Source organism: Hippocampus comes, unplaced genomic scaffold (genome assembly GCF_001891065.2).
Source record: "Hippocampus comes isolate QL1 unplaced genomic scaffold, H_comes_QL1_v1.1 scaffold85, whole genome shotgun sequence".
Taxonomy (NCBI): Eukaryota; Metazoa; Chordata; class Actinopteri; order Syngnathiformes; family Syngnathidae; genus Hippocampus; species Hippocampus comes.
This window is the reverse complement of record NW_017805540.1, coordinates 2,890,980-2,909,174: the sequence shown is the minus strand read 5'-3', so window position 1 is coordinate 2,909,174 and position 18,195 is coordinate 2,890,980. Positions and strand designations below refer to the sequence as shown.

General features: G+C 44.0%; 1 protein-coding gene across 1 annotated transcript; it reads right to left on the bottom strand.

Annotated features, from left to right (window-relative positions):
* Positions 1-3,041: 3,041 nt before the first annotated feature.
* On the bottom strand, positions 3,042-17,832 carry wnt3a (wingless-type MMTV integration site family, member 3A). The gene is made up of 4 exons (XM_019878879.1): positions 17,155-17,832; positions 11,559-11,800; positions 4,692-4,960; positions 3,042-4,477 (listed from the first exon to the last, which is right to left on the bottom strand). Exons 1-4 carry the CDS (start codon positions 17,226-17,228, stop codon positions 3,998-4,000), a joined length of 1,065 nt encoding a protein of 354 aa, XP_019734438.1. The 5' UTR covers positions 17,229-17,832; the 3' UTR covers positions 3,042-3,997.
* Between the last annotated feature and the right edge of the window lie 363 nt (positions 17,833-18,195).

The window sequence follows — 18,195 nt, the reverse complement described above, 5'->3', positions numbered from 1 at the left end:
TATATATATATATATATATATATATATATATATATATTAGAAAGCCTTGATTCAACTGTGCACATGTACCTAATAAAATGACCCCTGAATTCAGCTTTCAGCAGGTTTTACTGAGGAGAAAAACAAAACAAAACAAAAAACAAGAGAGTGGCTGTGAGTCATCATAAATTAAAAATAGAGCAACAAGTCAAATCACGTTTGCACTAATCAGACTATAAAGCAACTAAAACAAGAACTACTTTACTTAAAATGCAGACAACCACTCGATTCGGGAATGAGTCCAAACTTCACCTTTTCCAAACTATCAAACGCAATTCTTTCACAGAAAGAATCCAAACAAAATACAACAACAACAACAAAAAACATGTAGACAAATTGAATGTCAGAACCTCAAAAGAGACAATAACCACCCATCAATAATAAATGCCGACTAGGCAGCATGGGAAGAGAAGAACGTTTGCGAGCTTCAGCGACGCTGCTTTTTTTCAATTTAGACGAGAATGGAGAATGCGCACAAGGTTTGGTCATTTTTTTCAACACGTTATTTTGTGTTGCTTCAAGAGAATCTTTACAAAAAAAACATAGTAACACTAATAATAAGTGTGAATGTGTCTAAACATCATTAATGGCCACACTGTAAGGGGGGGGTACTACAAAGTACAAAATTATGCAAATAATGTCGTCTTTTTATGAGGTGAAATCATCAGAATTTTACATGAATGACATTGCAACGTGACATTACAAAAAAGGAAAAAATGGTCCAAATTTGATGAGGAAAAAGTCAGATCATAACATTCCAAATGTAAACAATCAAGTCAACAAAAAAAAAGCTAATTCCATTCGAAAAACCTCAGAATTATATGAGAATAAGGTTGCAGTATTCTGAGAAAAAAAAATTACAAGACAGTGGTTATTTCCCGAGAAAATTGTTGGCATTTTTACAAGAATAAAATCACCATGTTAAGAAAAGTGGCTGTGGGTTTTTTTTTGGGACAAATCACGAAAAATAAAGTCGAATGCAACATGATTTAACCAAAATGATAATTAACTGATTGATTAAATGACTAATGAAAAAGAAAGAAAGTTGCACACTTCAAAGTCTAATGTTGCAGTGTCACCTGAATAAAATCGTCATATTGTGAGAAAATAATTTCCTCTTGGTCGTCACTATTACTTTGTAAGAGAACGATTTCATGATTTTCAAAATGTATTTTGAGAAAAGAATGCTAAGATTTCAATATTGCAAAAAAAAAAAAATTAAAATTGTATTCATCATCGAAACAATATTCTGAAAAAAAATTGTACCAAAGCGTAACACAAGATATTTGATATTTGTCTTTTACGATATTTGATGGAAAATAGTATTCAAATTTCAAGTTCAAATTTGTTTTACTTCTTATAATATTGAGACTTCTCATAACATTCAGATTTTTTCCATGTCTTTTAAAAAAATTTTTCTTGTCAATTTTGCCTCAGCGTAACAGACGGGAACGGCGGAAATAGTTTTGATAAATAAATGCCCCCTCATCACAAAGCACCTCTCATTCATATGAGACATTCCTAATACTGATAAAAAGAGAGGCGGACATATGGGACGTTATGGACACAAGTGCTGGACTTTTTTGAGGAATGCTCCTGTAATGCTGATGGATTAATGATGTGAATTTATCGGCGCCAGATTTTCTTATATGACATTCACACGGACCAGCGCCACCTTAAAAGCGGGGCACACGCCAACTGATCATCGGGCCAATTTGGTGCATTTTTTTTCCCCCACTACTTTGGATTTTTGTGAAATTGCCAAAAACCAGATTATCGGACCTTTCTCAAAGATTATCCCGTGCGATTCTTCTGCGGTTTGGGGTGTGTTGCAATTTTCAAACTTCACATGTGAATCTTTTGGGTTTGACCAGGAATCAGCCACTGGATGGAATCAGTTGAAGGTTGACCCTTAATTGGCATCTTAAAAATAACAAGGGAAAGTGTATATCAAGTCCCTCAAAAGGGAAATTCTGACATTTGTTTCGAAAAACATCGAACATGTTCGAAGGTAATTGCTGAAGATGTGCAAAGGCTGACAAACGTAATACTCTCGTTTCCGATAATCCAGAGAATTGATTTTTCAGTTTTCTTGACTTTTTGGGCATGGCTGTAACAGTGCCAAGCAAGACAATCAAAATGAACACAAACTAAAGAAATAATCAAAACTAAAATGGATAAAACATTTTCCTTAATGAAATAAAATCAAAAACAAGAATGCTTTTTTTTTTATTGTGAAAGAAAAAAACAAAAACAATAACAAACTATATTTTACATTTATAAAACTACAACTGCAGCAAAAATATCCTTCGTTTTTGTCTTTGGCGACTGATTTCATACATCAGCTTTCGGAGATTATTTGAAATGCATTTCTTTTGGTATTACTGAACGGCCAATCAGAAGAAGGAAGGCTGAACAGTCATTTGGGATTTATCGTTTACTTTACTTTATTACACAAATACTGACTGTGGCCTTCTTTTTATCTTGCACTTGACAAACACTCTCCATCCATCCTCACAAGGGTCGCGGGATGTGCTGGAGCCTATCCCAGCCGTCTTCGGGCAGTAGGCGGGGGACACCCTGAACTGGTTGCCAGCCAATCGCAGGGCACACATAGACAAACAACCATTCACAATGACAATCACGCTTAGGGACAATTTAGACTGTTCCATTAACCTGCCATGTATGTTTTTGGAATGTGGGAGGAAACCGGAGTACCCGGAGAAAAGCCACACATGGCTCGGGGAGAACATGCAAACTCGTATCGTCTATCTATACCAGTGACGTACAGTGACAGGCTGAACATTTGAATGCTCTTCCTCTAGATGGCAGAAAATACAACATTTTTGTTTGGTGGTGAGTCGTGACATTTCCCTCATACGTGCCTTGACCACAGTTGACCACGCGCTATAATAGCAGGTCGAACGCACGTTTCTCCTCACGGCGGGGGATCTCTCACATTTTAAAATTGCGCTAACATGTTCCAAATCAGTATTTGTGTACCCTGTTTTGCATCCTCCATGTTCATTTTATACAAGACACACTCATTCACTCCATTCTGGGGTGAGCCCAGGGGCCAGATACAGTTGATACGCAACCCCTGACACTCATGTTCACACCAACGGACAATTTCGCGTCTTCAATGACCCCAAAATGCATATTTGGGGAATGAGGGAGGAAGCTGGACGTTGGATGAGAAAACACACACAAGCAAAGGGACAACACACAAACTCCACACAGGAAGACCCGGATTTGAACCACAAACCTCAGAGCCGTGAAAGCGATGCGCTAACGAGGTTCCGACAGATATGGCTTTTTTGAGGCTGATGCAGATTCCAATATTTGCCAGAATGAAAGTCAAGTAACCAATTAATCGGCCGATTAATTAAAAAAATTAATTTAATTAAATAACTTATTTTTTGGGGTCCCTTAAAGCTTACGATAATACATACAGGATGAATTACATGAAAAATTGCCAAACATTTTTGCTCACTTTTGACGGGGGTGAATGTTTGAATGGCATTTTTTTGTTTTATGTTGTAATGTGTTAATGCTTTTTTAATTTTTTTTTTTAGATTTTGAAAGAGCTACTCTCGTCCGATTAAATCGGCCGGCCGATTAATCGTTTCGGGCCCTAACGGTAACCACTATTCCTCCGTGCCGCCACAAGTCGTACTATTCTCAACTAAACTACACGGAAGACAAAAACATTTGAAAACAAAAAACAAACTAAAAACACCAATATGGTGTTTGACATTTAACCAAACAGTCCTTTCTGACTCAAAATTAGGAACCGGTGGTCCACGACACCTTAAAACGTCCTCCTTGTGAAGCCTCCCAGAAGATGGAGGCGGACTTTTTGGGCCTCCGTGAAGGGAATGCAAGTTTCCGTCCGCTGGACCCCAAAGACGGACGGGCTCAGTCCAAAGTCTGAAGCTTCAAGATGGAGAGGCGGGTGCTATTTGCAGGTGTGCACATCGTAGACCCTGACGCACTCCTGGCAGCTGACGTAGCAGCACCAATGGAAAATGCAGTGGCACTTCTCTTTGCGCTTCTCAGTCCGGGTGTTGTGGCCGCGGCCGCAGCACAGCAGGTCGCAGCCGTCGATGCCGTGCGATGTCAGATTACAGACGCGGTCGCGGGTGCCGAACGAGCCCGTCTCGGCGTTGGGGTCGCAGAAATTGGGCGAGCTCTCGTAGTAGACCAGGTCGCGCTCAGTGGGAGGCTTGAAGTAGTTGTACCTGGGTCTGAGGGTCTCCACCCAGCCGCGCGACTCCTTGTGCTTCTCCACCACCATCTCTGAGGCACTGTCGTATTTGTCTTTCATGTAGTCGCCGATGACCCTGAAGTCCGGCTGAGACCACCAGCAGGTCTTGACCTCGCAGCTGCCCGACAGCCCGTGGCACTTGCACTTTAGGAAAATGTTGTCGTAGAGAGACTGTGGATAAAATAAGATTTTTTCTGCTGTTTTAAACACTGTCGGAAGCACTGCCGCACATTTACAAGCTAAATTCTAAGATAGTGGGAGCGGTGGTTTTATAATGTGTAATTACTAAACATAGAAAAAAGCCGCAAGAGACTGGGAATAGCTGTTCTTGAAAAAAAAAAAGAGAAACAGCTTCCCCAGTGTAACGTGCACGACAAGGACTCACCGTCCGGCCGGCCTCGTTGTTATGGAGATTCATGGCCGAGCGGGCATCGGTTCTGCGGCTCTCCCTCGCATCGGCAAACTCTCGGGACACCATGCCGCCAAAGTCCACGTTTTCGCTGCAACCGCCCCACTTCCAGCCGTCGCCGGGGGGGCCCTTGTGACGCGTGTCGCAGCCGCAGATGGTGGCGGAGCCATCGGCGCAGGCCCGGGTGACCGCAAAGGCCACTCCGGCCGAGGCGATGGCGTGGACGAACGCTGACTCTCGAGTGGCTGGAAGGAGAGAGACGCACGCACGCTTGCTCAAAAGTACTGGGACAACAGGAAGTGGGAACGGAAGACAATATAACCATGTACGTCAAATAACAGTTTACGTTCCTCAAGGGTTAGGGTTGAGTAGTGCTAAGGGGACGTTTCTGGGTTACAGTCCAAATTATATCTGGATTAGGGTGGTTGCTCTGAAGATAATTAGGGGCTAGCCCTCCCGTGAACCTTCCCACTAATCCAACCCGATCCAAACTCATTGAACATCTACTCCAACCACATCACTCATCTAAGCAAAAACCCAACAGAATGCTGCCACAAATGCACCGAAATGTCCAATTTGAGCCTAATTGAATATTTCCTAACCCCTACAGATACAAAAAAGTGAACCCCAATCGTCCCACTACCTTACCACAATTCTCACCCAAAGTAAAACCCAACCCGAACCCAACATGAGCCCCTACCGATAATTTTAACCCCCACCCGAACCCTCCCCCAGCCCCAACCACAACACTAATCTAAACCCAACCTCCACAAAATGTTCGTGCAAATCTATTTAGAACATTTGGGGGACATGAGAAAGCAGAACAGAACGCTTCAATCCAAGTTCCATTTTCTTCTGCATAACTAACGGACTATAGTGTCCAACTATACAAATGCTAACTTGTCATTTCACCTTCTCTGGCATTTCACAATACTGTAAGAGCTGAGTGGTGGAGAAAGTAGGTCACAACCTGCTAATCCTGTCTTGCGTAACCTCGACGGCAAACATCTTTCACCCCACGCAAACGAGACCACTCGTAACACATTCAGGTGGCCAAATTCTGTCGCAGAGGTCATTACTCGTGTCGACCACATGTGTTTAGGTAGGATCCACAAAAGGTGCCAGTGTGGGGCTTCATTCATCCCAGACATCAATCGTCGTGTCTGTTGAATAAGGCCAGCGAGGGGCTATTGTCTCTGGGCTGACATAGTTAACTGATGACTAATCAGGCATCATGAGAGGAAGACACGGGCTTGACAGGTCTATCATTAAGAGACTCAATTAAGCTTTTGAAAGGTTAGGAAATGGCCTCACAAACGGAGGCAATGAGTGTCCACTTATCAAAGCAAATGTGATCGCGCTCGCCGTAGAAGTGGAATCAAAATCTTGGACTACTGCGTCAAAAAAAAAAAAAGAAGAGATTGGTTCGTGCGTGCGTTTCTGAGAAAGAGCATGAGTGAAGGAGGAGAAGAAAGAAAGGGACGAGTACAAAGCGAAAGGCAGAAGGGAGCGCCTGCCTTACAGCAGGTTCCAACCAGTTTAAGGACTAAAGGGCATTAGACAACAATGACGCAAGAGAAAAGGCCCACTGTCATCCCGCGCCAGCCGCTGCGCACAGCTACTGTATGTCAGCTCGCTGAAGTAGGTGCCATAAATGTAACAGAATCTTAACCGACAAAAAGTACTGGCTGATGATTTAAAGAGAGCGGATGTCATCAGGGTTGGTCAAATTAACTGTCAGGGTGGTTAAAAAAAAAAAAAAAGGAACTGTGTGATCCTGCTGTGAATGTTGTCTGAAAACTGCAAATGTAATACATTCATCAAAGTATCATCGCCGTCCAATGACAACCGGGCAAGCTAATTTTTGTTAAAAATAAAAAAATACACACACCCAAAGACATTATTATAGTTTATATGTTTGATGTTTTGAAAGCTTCACTTGGAATTGAATCAGAACATGGCTAAAAATGTCTTAGAATGGTTTGAAAAATGTGTCTAATTTTTTAAAATTACAGATTTCTACAAAACTAAGAGCACCGTGTTGCTATTTTATGTTGAAATAAGCTCAAGTCAAAACTGAAACGTCACCCACGTTTGACCCGTGAATATCAAGTGCTACTAAGGGGGTACGAACATAACCCATAACAAGTGTGGCTTTAACTAGGGTCCCTGATGAACTCCTTTGGCAGTGCGATGATGCTGCAAAAGGATAAGCGAGTGTAGGGATGAACGGGGTGAGGAAAAGAGGATTATCTTGGGACAAAATGAGCAAAGGAGCAGAGTCGGGAAGCAATTAAAGGGGCCCTGGCCTCTCAATATGAACACGGAGATGGGAACCTGAGAAAAAGGAGGAAGTGCTGCCTGATCTGTGGATTTCTTCCAAAACTTTACGAGTTACGGGAAAATAAAGTTTGTCGACCTTCCAACATTTTGTCAAACGTGCAGTTGAGTTTACGCGCAAAAGCACTGCGCTCGCGAGGTGGCCTTCTCAAGCCTCGTAAATAGATTGGGACGATCTACGCGGGGTTGACCTTCGGGGCCAATTACACCGACAATAACATTTATTTCACCTGCTCTCGCATTAGTTCCACTGCTTGGTTTTAAGACCGGTTGATGGCGTTTCACGACACTTTGCATCCCCAGCAAACTTTGCCAAACGCCGGCAGGCCAAGTGGTCCCTGCAGCCTGCTGGGGGGTTGAATCCCCTATTGTGCCTCCACTGTCACGCTGCGTTAGGCCCACAATGGCTCCAGATATTTTATATGAAATTTGCCCTGGCCAGTGATTAGTGGGGACCAAGTTAAGTCATAGCAACAGAGAACTATGCATTGGCCGGACCCTGCTTGTCGGCAGACGGGGAAATCCCTATTCAAATGGTTTAATAAAACAATCTAAAGGGCGTGTGAATGGGGAAAAGCACTTTTTCTCCTGCTTAATCTCATGGTTGCAAAGATATTGTGCTCCGAGCTGAGCCCAGCGGGGAGTGGGGCTAAGGTCCCCCCATCAACTCCACTTGCCACACCCCTTCTTTCTTTCTTGCACAGAGTTAATGATATACCGGCGTGATGGCTTCCCTCCCCCAGCATGGCGAGACGTACGTTTCAGGGGGAAGAAGCAGAGAGCTCTCAGCTCATCCTACATACCGACACTTTCCCATCCTCAAGCTCACAGGCGCGGTCACCTGATCCAAGTTTGGTTAAGAACACAATGCGAGATTTCAGTCCGACGTAGAAGCTTGCCATCCGCGTCACGTACGCGTGACGTCAATCGAGTTTCCGATGAAGCTCGTAATGGTTTGAGGTAGGAGTGACGGCGCGCACCTCTACCTGTAATGGCTGGGAAATGACCCCGGTTGCCTCGTTGTGTTTTCAAGAGGCCTGCGTAATGCTTTCAACTGATTCATAAAGTGCAGGCCGACGGCAGGGAGGTGTACTGCGAATACCAGGAATGCCGAAAACAGCTCCGACATCGGCTGGCTGCGCTGAGAACACCTGCACGTCTATCTGTTACCTTTCATCACGGGCAGATTCCTGCACTGCATGTTTTGACACTTTACTTAATGCAAATTAATGAGTGCTGACGCAGATGCGGCCCGCAGGCAGGGCTGGCGTGTCAGGGTGTGGAGTGAGCGAGAAAACCGAGGCGAGACAGTCAACAACATGGCAACTGTTTGACCGTATGACGTACGCCGTCATCCCCGCGTCGGATCATTTTGGACCGCGAAAAGGAGGTCGCTCAGTTGAAATGTTGTGCCTGATCAGCAGCCTCAAATTGTCCCCCCGTATCGTGAAGGTGAGGATTACGAGGGCCGTCACGGGTAGCAAGTGAGACCTATAAAGACGCCCCGCTCCCCTTTGGCCCAAAAGAAGCAGGAGGAAATGGACACACTACAGTCTGAATTGCAGACAAACAGACACCAGTGAGGACAATGGGCCCGTAGCACGGACAAACACCAGCATCAATCAAATCCAGTGAAATGGAAGCCCTCTCCTACTAAGCCCTATCAAAGGCCGCCGAGCTCCCGAGTCACTCTGGTTGCCCTCTGACAAAGGCACTTAATCCCGCCACTTTGACCTCTCCCATTATGAAGGGCTTCACTGACCTTAATCCAATCAAAATGATCTACTGAAGCCCAGTTGCTGCCTCCCCTTTAACACTCAGCAGCGCAGCAATTTGGGCTCGGGTGGGGGGGATTGCGGTGTTATTTTGCTCCACAAAAGGAGCTCGGATGGAGAGTCCCTCTCACCTCCAACTCATCCTCTTTAATACTGGCTCGAGAGTTCATTAAGTGTTACGGGTTGAGAGATTAAAGCAGTGGCTCTGTCTCACCTCGACATGTTGAAGTTCTGGTAGCCGGGTTTTAAGTTCGCAGCCTTCGAATGATTGCCTCGTTTGAGCTTTGGAAACACGTTTCAGTCGAAGCGCAGAGAAATATGATTGCCGCACGTGTAAAACCTTCATCGTAGCAGATACTAGCGCAAAAGTCATTCATGTCTCTCAATGATTCTGGCGCCAAGGCTGTCTCGTAACAAACGATTGTGGCTAATGTGACACTCCAGGTTTATTTTTTGCCATGAATTCATTGCGGGAGGAAAAAGCAGAGCCACAAAAATAAAACATTCTGCTTGTTGGATCAACAACAGTTAAGGTATCAATCCAAACCAATCACTGAAAAGCGAGAGCCCTCTTTCCAGAAAAAAACATAAACCTTGAGTGATGATGTTATTTTGTTGTCGGGTTCCTATGAAACTGACGCGTCAGGAACATCAATGCCTTCATCTGTTTGATCCGGCTTAATAATATGGGCGTTTGCTAATCATTTACGTTTCTTCCCAAAGGAGCATTGCTTTAGCCTTAAACATACCAATCCAACTTCATAAATATAGCTGTCCACGCAAAATAATACTACCGGGATTTGTCTTGATTGGAGCTTTTTTTTTTGGATGACTTGACATTTTGTCGGAAAGTTGCAATTCATCATCACCGAAAGTCAACATATTAGATAACACGCCACCATTCGGGTTGAAGTGTTGTATAAGGCGCTTCAGAGAATCAACAGCAGAACAATCGCTGGGGATTCCCTCTGAAAGAAAACTCCCAACAAGACTGAACGGGGTTTGATCGTATGCATGAGTTCAGGTAGAGTGTTGTCTTGGTTCTATTTAAAAAAGGATTTCGCTCCCCTTTGGCCCAAAAGAAGCAGGAGGAAATGGACACACTACAGTCTGAATTGCAGACAAACAGACACCAGTGAGGACAATGGGCCCGTAGCACGGACAAACACCAGCATCAATCAAATCCAGTGAAATGGAAGCCCTCTCCTACTAAGCCCTATCAAAGGCCGCCGAGCTCCCGAGTCACTCTGGTTGCCCTCTGACAAAGGCACTTAATCCCGCCACTTTGACCTCTCCCATTATGAAGGGCTTCACTGACCTTAATCCAATCAAAATGATCTACTGAAGCCCAGTTGCTGCCTCCCCTTTAACACTCAGCAGCGCAGCAATTTGGGCTCGGGTGGGGGGGATTGCGGTGTTATTTTGCTCCACAAAAGGAGCTCGGATGGAGAGTCCCTCTCACCTCCAACTCATCCTCTTTAATACTGGCTCGAGAGTTCATTAAGTGTTACGGGTTGAGAGATTAAAGCAGTGGCTCTGTCTCACCTCGACATGTTGAAGTTCTGGTAGCCGGGTTTTAAGTTCGCAGCCTTCGAATGATTGCCTCGTTTGAGCTTTGGAAACACGTTTCAGTCGAAGCGCAGAGAAATATGATTGCCGCACGTGTAAAACCTTCATCGTAGCAGATACTAGCGCAAAAGTCATTCATGTCTCTCAATGATTCTGGCGCCAAGGCTGTCTCGTAACAAACGATTGTGGCTAATGTGACACTCCAGGTTTATTTTTTGCCATGAATTCATTGCGGGAGGAAAAAGCAGAGCCACAAAAATAAAACATTCTGCTTGTTGGATCAACAACAGTTAAGGTATCAATCCAAACCAATCACTGAAAAGCGAGAGCCCTCTTTCCAGAAAAAAACATAAACCTTGAGTGATGATGTTATTTTGTTGTCGGGTTCCTATGAAACTGACGCGTCAGGAACATCAATGCCTTCATCTGTTTGATCCGGCTTAATAATATGGGCGTTTGCTAATCATTTACGTTTCTTCCCAAAGGAGCATTGCTTTAGCCCTGAACATATACAAAATACCAATCCAATTCCATAAATATAGCTCTTCACGCAAAATAATACTACATTTACGTTTCTTCCCAAAGGAGCATTGCTTTAGCCTTAAACATACCAATCCAACTTCATAAATATAGCTGTCCACGCAAAATAATACTAGCTGGATTTGTCTTGATTGGAGCTTTTTTTTTTGGATGACTTGACATTTTGTCGGAAAGTTGCAATTCATCATCACCGAAAGTCAACATATTAGATAACACGCCACCATTCGGGTTGAAGTGTTGTATAAGGCGCTTCAGAGAATCAACAGCAGAACAATCGCTGGGGATTCCCTCTGAAAGAAAACTCCCAACAAGACTGAACGGGGTTTGATCGTATGCATGAGTTCAGGTAGAGTGTTGTCTTGGTTCTATTTAAAAAAGGATTTGAGTGAGCGTAATGGTTGATGCATGCGAGAAGAGCAGGTTTCTCTGTCATTCTCCTCAGGGTGGTTGAGGAATGTGCAATGAAAATCACCTGTAACACTTGTCAAATGGCCTGTTGGGAGAAAATCATTCTCGGTACGTTAGTCGAACCGCTACAGGGCGTCCCTTAATTTAGCAGGATGGGCTCGGAACAGATTCATTGAAATACACACACACAAAAAAAAAGGCAATTCATTACCCTTATCCAACACCGGTCCAAAAATGGCCAGATTATCATTGACGGTGGTGCAGTTCCAGCGCCGCCCTCTGAACTGGTGTTGGCACTCCTGGATGCCAATCTTCACCCCTTCCGCCACACTGGGCATGATTTCCAAGTGGATGCGGCAGAAGCCCAGCTGCTTGGGCACCAGGCCTGGAATGCTGCTGCAGATGATGGGTTGTGTGCCCAACGACGAGTACTGGTGGCGCACCGCTAGTGACCTAGACACACAGAAGGTCATCAGTGTTTGAGTTTTAGGACCTAAAAAAAACTATTTCAGAACGTTTGGAGCAGTCATTTCATGTCTGTGGATGCCTGATGGCTAATATGACTATCAGATGCTAGCCCATTAACAACCGCCCCACCAACCCCCACCTCACATACACCTGGCCTTTGTGAGCATGGAAATTGCAGGCCTGCCACCACAGAGCGCTTCTGTCGATGATGAAAGTCCACGATGCATCTCCACAACCGGGAGAGCTACACCGTGTTATTAGCTGTCCACACACTTAACAGCCTCCCCCATCTGAGGCTAATAAGAGCGTAAACGCTACGGTGAAACTTCAGAGAGCGTACCAAGGCTAACATACACGCGGCCCAATTCCCCGAAATTCCGCCTTTCCCGATTTCCTTTGAAGATGAAACAAGTGCAAACTTGGTTCAATCACGACATCCTTGCTTTTACTCGCCTTTCCCCTCTATCTCGCTATCTTCAATAGCGCTGCCAAGTGCAAAGCATGAGATAGAATTTTTTTTTTTTTTTTAGCGATGTATTTGTCCATTACCAGCATAACTGAAAAGTAACTAAACCCGGTCGAACAAAACTTTGTAGAGGAGTGTGGTGCGGGTCAAGGAAGAAGACATGAAATTTTGGTGCCGATATTTGGGATGGCAAATCCATCACGGTGAAACCGCCGTTGTTGTTGTCAACCGCTTTGTCATGCGCATTACCACCGACAAGTCTGGGATGGAACACTTTCACCTGAAGCAGGAAGTTGTTTTCAAATTGATAACCAGATTTTTGAAACGAAGATTCTCAGCTGTCTTCTGATGTCTACGGGAATCAAGCATAACCTTGAATCATGATTTAGCTTTGACAGAGTACAACGCGCTAACAAGTTATCATCTTCAATGTGTCCTCTCAATTTGGATTCTTGGGCCTGGAGTGGAACAATACGGACTTTAGCTACTGTTTGTTCAAATGTATAGTACTACTACTATCAGCTTTTGAAAACTAACTGTTCTGGCGCCTTCCACCGTCAACGGGATTTAAACGCTAGCTAGCATTATTGGCTTCGACAGAGTTATTGTCTTCAAAAACACTAGCTAGCATTATTGGCTTCTACATAGTTATTGTCTTTGTTATATCATCTCAGTTATCAGTTATCCAAGATATTGGATATCCACTATTTCAAAATTTCCAGTGGTCTCTTGTCTATTTACCATTTTCTAAAAATACATGAACTGTTCACCTGATTATTCAACTCACTAAAATCAATAGTCAGAGTTCTCGACACAAGTCACAACAGAGATAAATTGTTTAAGGAACACCCCCGCTATTATCTTTGGGCCAATGCCCTGCAGGTTAGCCACAAAGTGACTTTTTGGCAAGTTTGCGCTCCTCGTCAACGGACGATTCAGGGTGCCACTCATCTCATTATCCACCCAAGTGACACCAGTTACTGTAGCATCCACGCAAAAGTGGAACCCGAGCAGGTGTGTAGTATTTGGCCGCACGGCTAGCTCGCTATCTGTTGACCTTTCGTCCAGAGACTAATCACAACAAGATTAGCAAAAGTCCTGACACTGGCTTGAGGCTATTTCCTGTAAAAACCTCCCAGTGGAAAGCCAAATGACCCCCTGCTTGACGGCTCCAAACCAGCTGACCTTGAATAACTCCATTATGCCTTCAGATCATCGCAGTGACATATAAATTGTTTGTTGCAATTGGAATTTCAAGATTACATTTCAGTGTTGTTGGGCGTCACGGCGTGTCAAGAAATGAATTACGGTTTTACGTGCCTTCAAGCAGACGTCAGAGCTATTTGTCACACTGGTTCTGTCACACAATTTCTCGCCTCATTTCTACAGAATACGCCGCCATAGTAAATCACAGAAAAGTTGAGCAAGTCGAAAACGGCCCCGGAGGAAGTTGCGCTGGTGCGCAGCATCCGCCACTAAATAAGAGCACTGCTATCACAAATTGACCTCTCTTTGGCCCTTGTCACTCCGTACACTCCCACCCCTCAAAACAGCATAACACTCCCGGCAGAAACCTCCGAGTCCGCATCCCAGAGAAGAGCAGACTTTTGCTTCGCTCCCTCTCTCACGCACAACAAAAGAGTGCAAATGCAAAGGAAGCCCGTGTTGACCAATTCATCACAGGCTCATCACTGTGATACTGCAGGGGAGGTGAAAACAAGCGCCGCAGGCTCGCATTTTTAAAGAGCTCCTTGTCAGTCACATCCTGAACCTCCTCCACCTCTGTTGCCTCATAGGGGGGCGGGGGAAAAAAATGGTGGCGTCGCTGATGTTTCCGTGGCGCTTGCCTTTACATTAATACATCTCAAGCACCTCATTCAGCAAAGCTCACAGAACAAAAGTCATAAATTCATATTTGGGAATTGAATTGAAATGTGGTCGGTCCGCAACAAAATCATCACTCACTGTTGCTATGCTCCAATTCAGGAGCAACCTAAACGTTGGGGTGGGACATGATGTACCTTCACTTTTCGTGGGTGATACGTTTCATGATCCTGCTCACAAGGTCAGGGGAATTAGCAGTCACTTTAGGTAAAGAGTGGTTGCAAATAAATACTGAGCAAAACGTGTATACACATACAATTTTTTTTTTTTTTTTTTGTCTGGGTCCCCCCCCCCCCCCATGCCTCTCATATAAGCGTATCCAGTACAAGTTTAATGCATATTTCAGCAAGCCCAAGCAGGGCGCTTCAGAATTACCACTTTACTCGTGGGCCCCCAGGCCTTGGAGCCGACTTTGACATCAAGAGAATATGTTTGGGAAAAGGAATGTGCGGCGAGCTTTCACCTCCAGGTATTTATCTTCTAAAGGTGGGGTGGACTCAAAGGGGAAGGGGTGAGCGGCTGCCTTTTTTTTTTTTTGTTGTTTTTTTTTTTTTGGGAGGGGGCAGCCAGGCTACGGCAGGTTGAGGAGATGGCGGGGTCTTCGGTGCACCGAGGCCGGAGAGACACGCAGCGACTTCGCCCGGCAAAACGCCAACCGAGCGCTTTACAAATACTTTCTTTGCCTTGGGATCAGTTGCCACGAAACAAATAAGTCCTTTGACAAAATGAAAAAACCATTACGTCAATGAGTGATTGTTTGCTAGCAGTCGTGTAGCAAACTGTTCTGTTTGCTTGACGTCCTTTCTTTGCGTCAAACTTGATCCAACCTCTAAAATCCAACCATCAGTTAAAAAGAGGGACATTGGCATTTGCTTCTGCTATGATGACAAAATGGAAAATAGCCTTCCATTGTGTGTTTGCCACAAACTGTCTCACACACTGAGATCCTTAAAAACATCGCCCGTATCAGTTGATAGCACATTCAATCTTTTTTTTTTTCAGAATCATCGTGCAATGGTCCTGATGTGGGTCAGCATTTTTTTTTCCATCTAAGGCCCAAATGTTAAATCAGAATTTCCTCCCAGGCGAGCACAATCATGTGTTTCTCATCACTCTCAGCAGCAGGGGACCTGTTACAGGAAGATACACCCAATATCCAAACATGCGCAAATATTGAATCATAGAATAAATACATTATGCTTTGTTTGTGATGTTCCATAAGGTCTGCGCTTGCTGCGGATGACGCACATTAGTACACTGGGAAAGAACTGCACTAAAGGATCTCATTGGAAGTTATACAGCACATTATAAACCATAATGTAGTGCTATAAAACTTTTCCGTGGAAAAATTAGAATTGCACTTGACACCGCAGCCAACCGTTTCTCTCGATTGGGGGCGGGTCACCTACAGCGAGTGGACCAGAATGAGGACATGAGACTTCCCCAAACCTTGCCTGCAAGTAGTGCACTTCAATTAAATAATTAGTGAATTAATAATGCCCATTTATGCATATTTACATTGCAAAAATGACAACTGTCACGCAACCCCATGATGCCATCCGCAGCAATCATCGAGAGCACAGGACTCAGCTGGTCAAAGCTAGGCACAATGGCGGTGATGACATCTTCATCCGTTGTCGTAATTGGTCAAAACAAAAGTTTGGTAGGCGCGCACAAGTTGCTGCATCACCCAATCAGCTCAAAGTATTGCACTACATGTCCCACAGATCACATTAGAGCAGTCCAGGATTGATGCTGTGGAGAACTCCTTTGAGTGATGCGAATCGTGTGTGTGTGTGTGTGTGTGTGTGTGTGTGTGTGTGTGTATATATATAACTTGTATAAACATCAAACTTGTACACACACACGCATACTTGCTGACAGGGTGGACGAATGACAGTGTGGACATTTTTGACTACTGTTAGCATTTAATGAGTACATGGCAGAATCTTCCCATAGCAACAATAATAGTATATTATGTTAAAAAAATTTAATTTTAATTCTAAAAGGTTGTCATATAAAGTGATATTTCATGATGATACACGGTCTTAAGATCGCTGACCGAGCAGGGACGGCTCCAGGATTGTTTCTCTCCCAGGGCAATAGGAGGGCATGACCGATACATATTGAGTATCAAAACAAAAATGGCTCCTGCATTAAGTTGGAGTTCTAAATGTACTGTAGTTGCACTTTTCACATGCACACATGAACAAATGATTCAAGGGAAAAAGTGAAATAAATCAAGGATCCACCATTTTCACGGCTCATTGCTTCCCTATTGACAAAGTTTGTCGAAATTGCTGTGTGTTTACGAACAAACTGCTTGGGGAAACCACAGCTTCCCTACTTGTGGTAAAGGACAAAATATTGGACACACCTCTTAGTATGATGCAATGCAGTTGACACCACAACAAACTACAATATCATTCAAAACATCACGATCTAATTTGAGACGGCTCTTTTACAGGTACGTGCTCAGCATGTGTATGTGTACAGGCAATTAACGGAATGTGATCATTAAGTCATTTCAGATAAAAATGGCATCCACATTGACCAATCATCTCAAATGTTGGATGACCACGCATCACTCGCACACGCACGGCAAACTAATGCACCTGCTGCATTCTCGATCAGAAAAGAGAACTTTTTGGAGACCCCCCCCACCCCCTCCCGCCGTCCTCCGAAAAAAAGAGAACCAAAACCTGCCTTTCATGTCTTGTAAATGAATGTCCTTTACCGTATTTATTAAACGTCGTGTGAGGCGATGATGTAAAAATCAAGCAACCTGAATTGAACGACCAGATCATGAAAAAGTTTTTTACACCCTTTCAAAAAAAAAAAAAAGAATAACATAAAAATACAACAGCACGTGGCCCTTCCTCAAACATATAAATACGAAAAAAAAACATGTTCAAATATACGCCATTTTAAACACTTTACGCACACACTCCTTTCATTCCCAGTGACTTTTGCATCCAAAATGACTTACCACCAGATGGGATAACTTGCCATGACACGCGTGAGCCCGCAGAGCAACAAGAGGAAACATCCAACGAATATCATCCTTAAAAAAAAAGTTCGTCCGAACCTTTCCAACGTGATGCTTGATGCTGCGCGCCCGCTAGACCCGCTCACAGATCAGAACCAAAGTGTCACCCTCCCCACACCCCAAAAAAAAAAAAAGATCAACAACAACAACAATCAAACAGTGGCGCTGATGGGATCTTTATCGTTTTGCGCCAATCAACACGCGCGTGGCGTTCACGCTGCGGCAGAGGCTGACAGTCATCTAAAAAAAATGTTAAAAAGCGTGCTTGCCTCTTTTTTTTTTTTTTTTTTTTTTTTTTTTTTAGGACCCAGTCATGAGGAATTGCCAAAGGGTGATCTGTGATGATACGTTCCCCACCTCGCTCAAGGAGGCAATTTGAAGATGTCTTTTTGGAGCTCATTGAGAATTGCAGTGCGTGTGATATATAATGTAGTTTCAAGGGGGAGAGAGGGGAGGGTTCGAGGGGGCTTTTAAATAGACATCGGAACCCCCGCGGATTGCGTAGCTATAACAACCTGTCCGGATTTCACTCCCCGGCTTGAAGCTTCTAAAATGCAGAAATAAATATGTGTGAATTGCTCGGGACCATTACTGACTTCTCTAAGGGCTTTTTCTTTCGGCGGGGGCGGGGGCGGCATGACGACTCCCCCTTCCATCCCCCATTCAGGTATAAAGGATTTTTAACAAAATGGATTGGATACAGTGTTTTTTTTTTAATTAGTGAATGAAGAAAGACAACCCGAAAGTCTTACTTTTGCTTCAGTCTAATGCAATGTCAAGCAACGATGACAGTTGCACCGAGTTTGCGTCACGTTTTTACGTCATAAATGTGCTTTGTTTACGAAACCTTGCAAATGCATTCGGTTGAACCGGTCTCCATTGAAGTTGATGTGTGAAAAATGTTCAAATATAGTTAGCGACGGGTCTGTATCTTTGGAAAAACTCTACTTTAAAATACATCCTAAAATGTCATGCGTGACA

What these genes read in the sequence shown, in the direction of transcription:
- wnt3a (XM_019878879.1), bottom strand. Translation starts at nt 17,228, where the DNA reads ATGATATTCGTTGGATGTTTCCTCTTGTTGCTCTGCGGGCTCACGCGT. An exon ending in TGGACCGGTGTTGGATAAGG is followed by an intron (nt 4,961 to 11,558) that starts GTAATGAATTGC and finishes CTCTCCTTCCAG; the next exon opens with CCACTCGAGAGTCAGCGTTC. An exon ending in ACAACGAGGCCGGCCGGACG is followed by an intron (nt 4,478 to 4,691) that starts GTGAGTCCTTGT and finishes TTTTATCCACAG; the next exon opens with TCTCTCTACGACAACATTTT.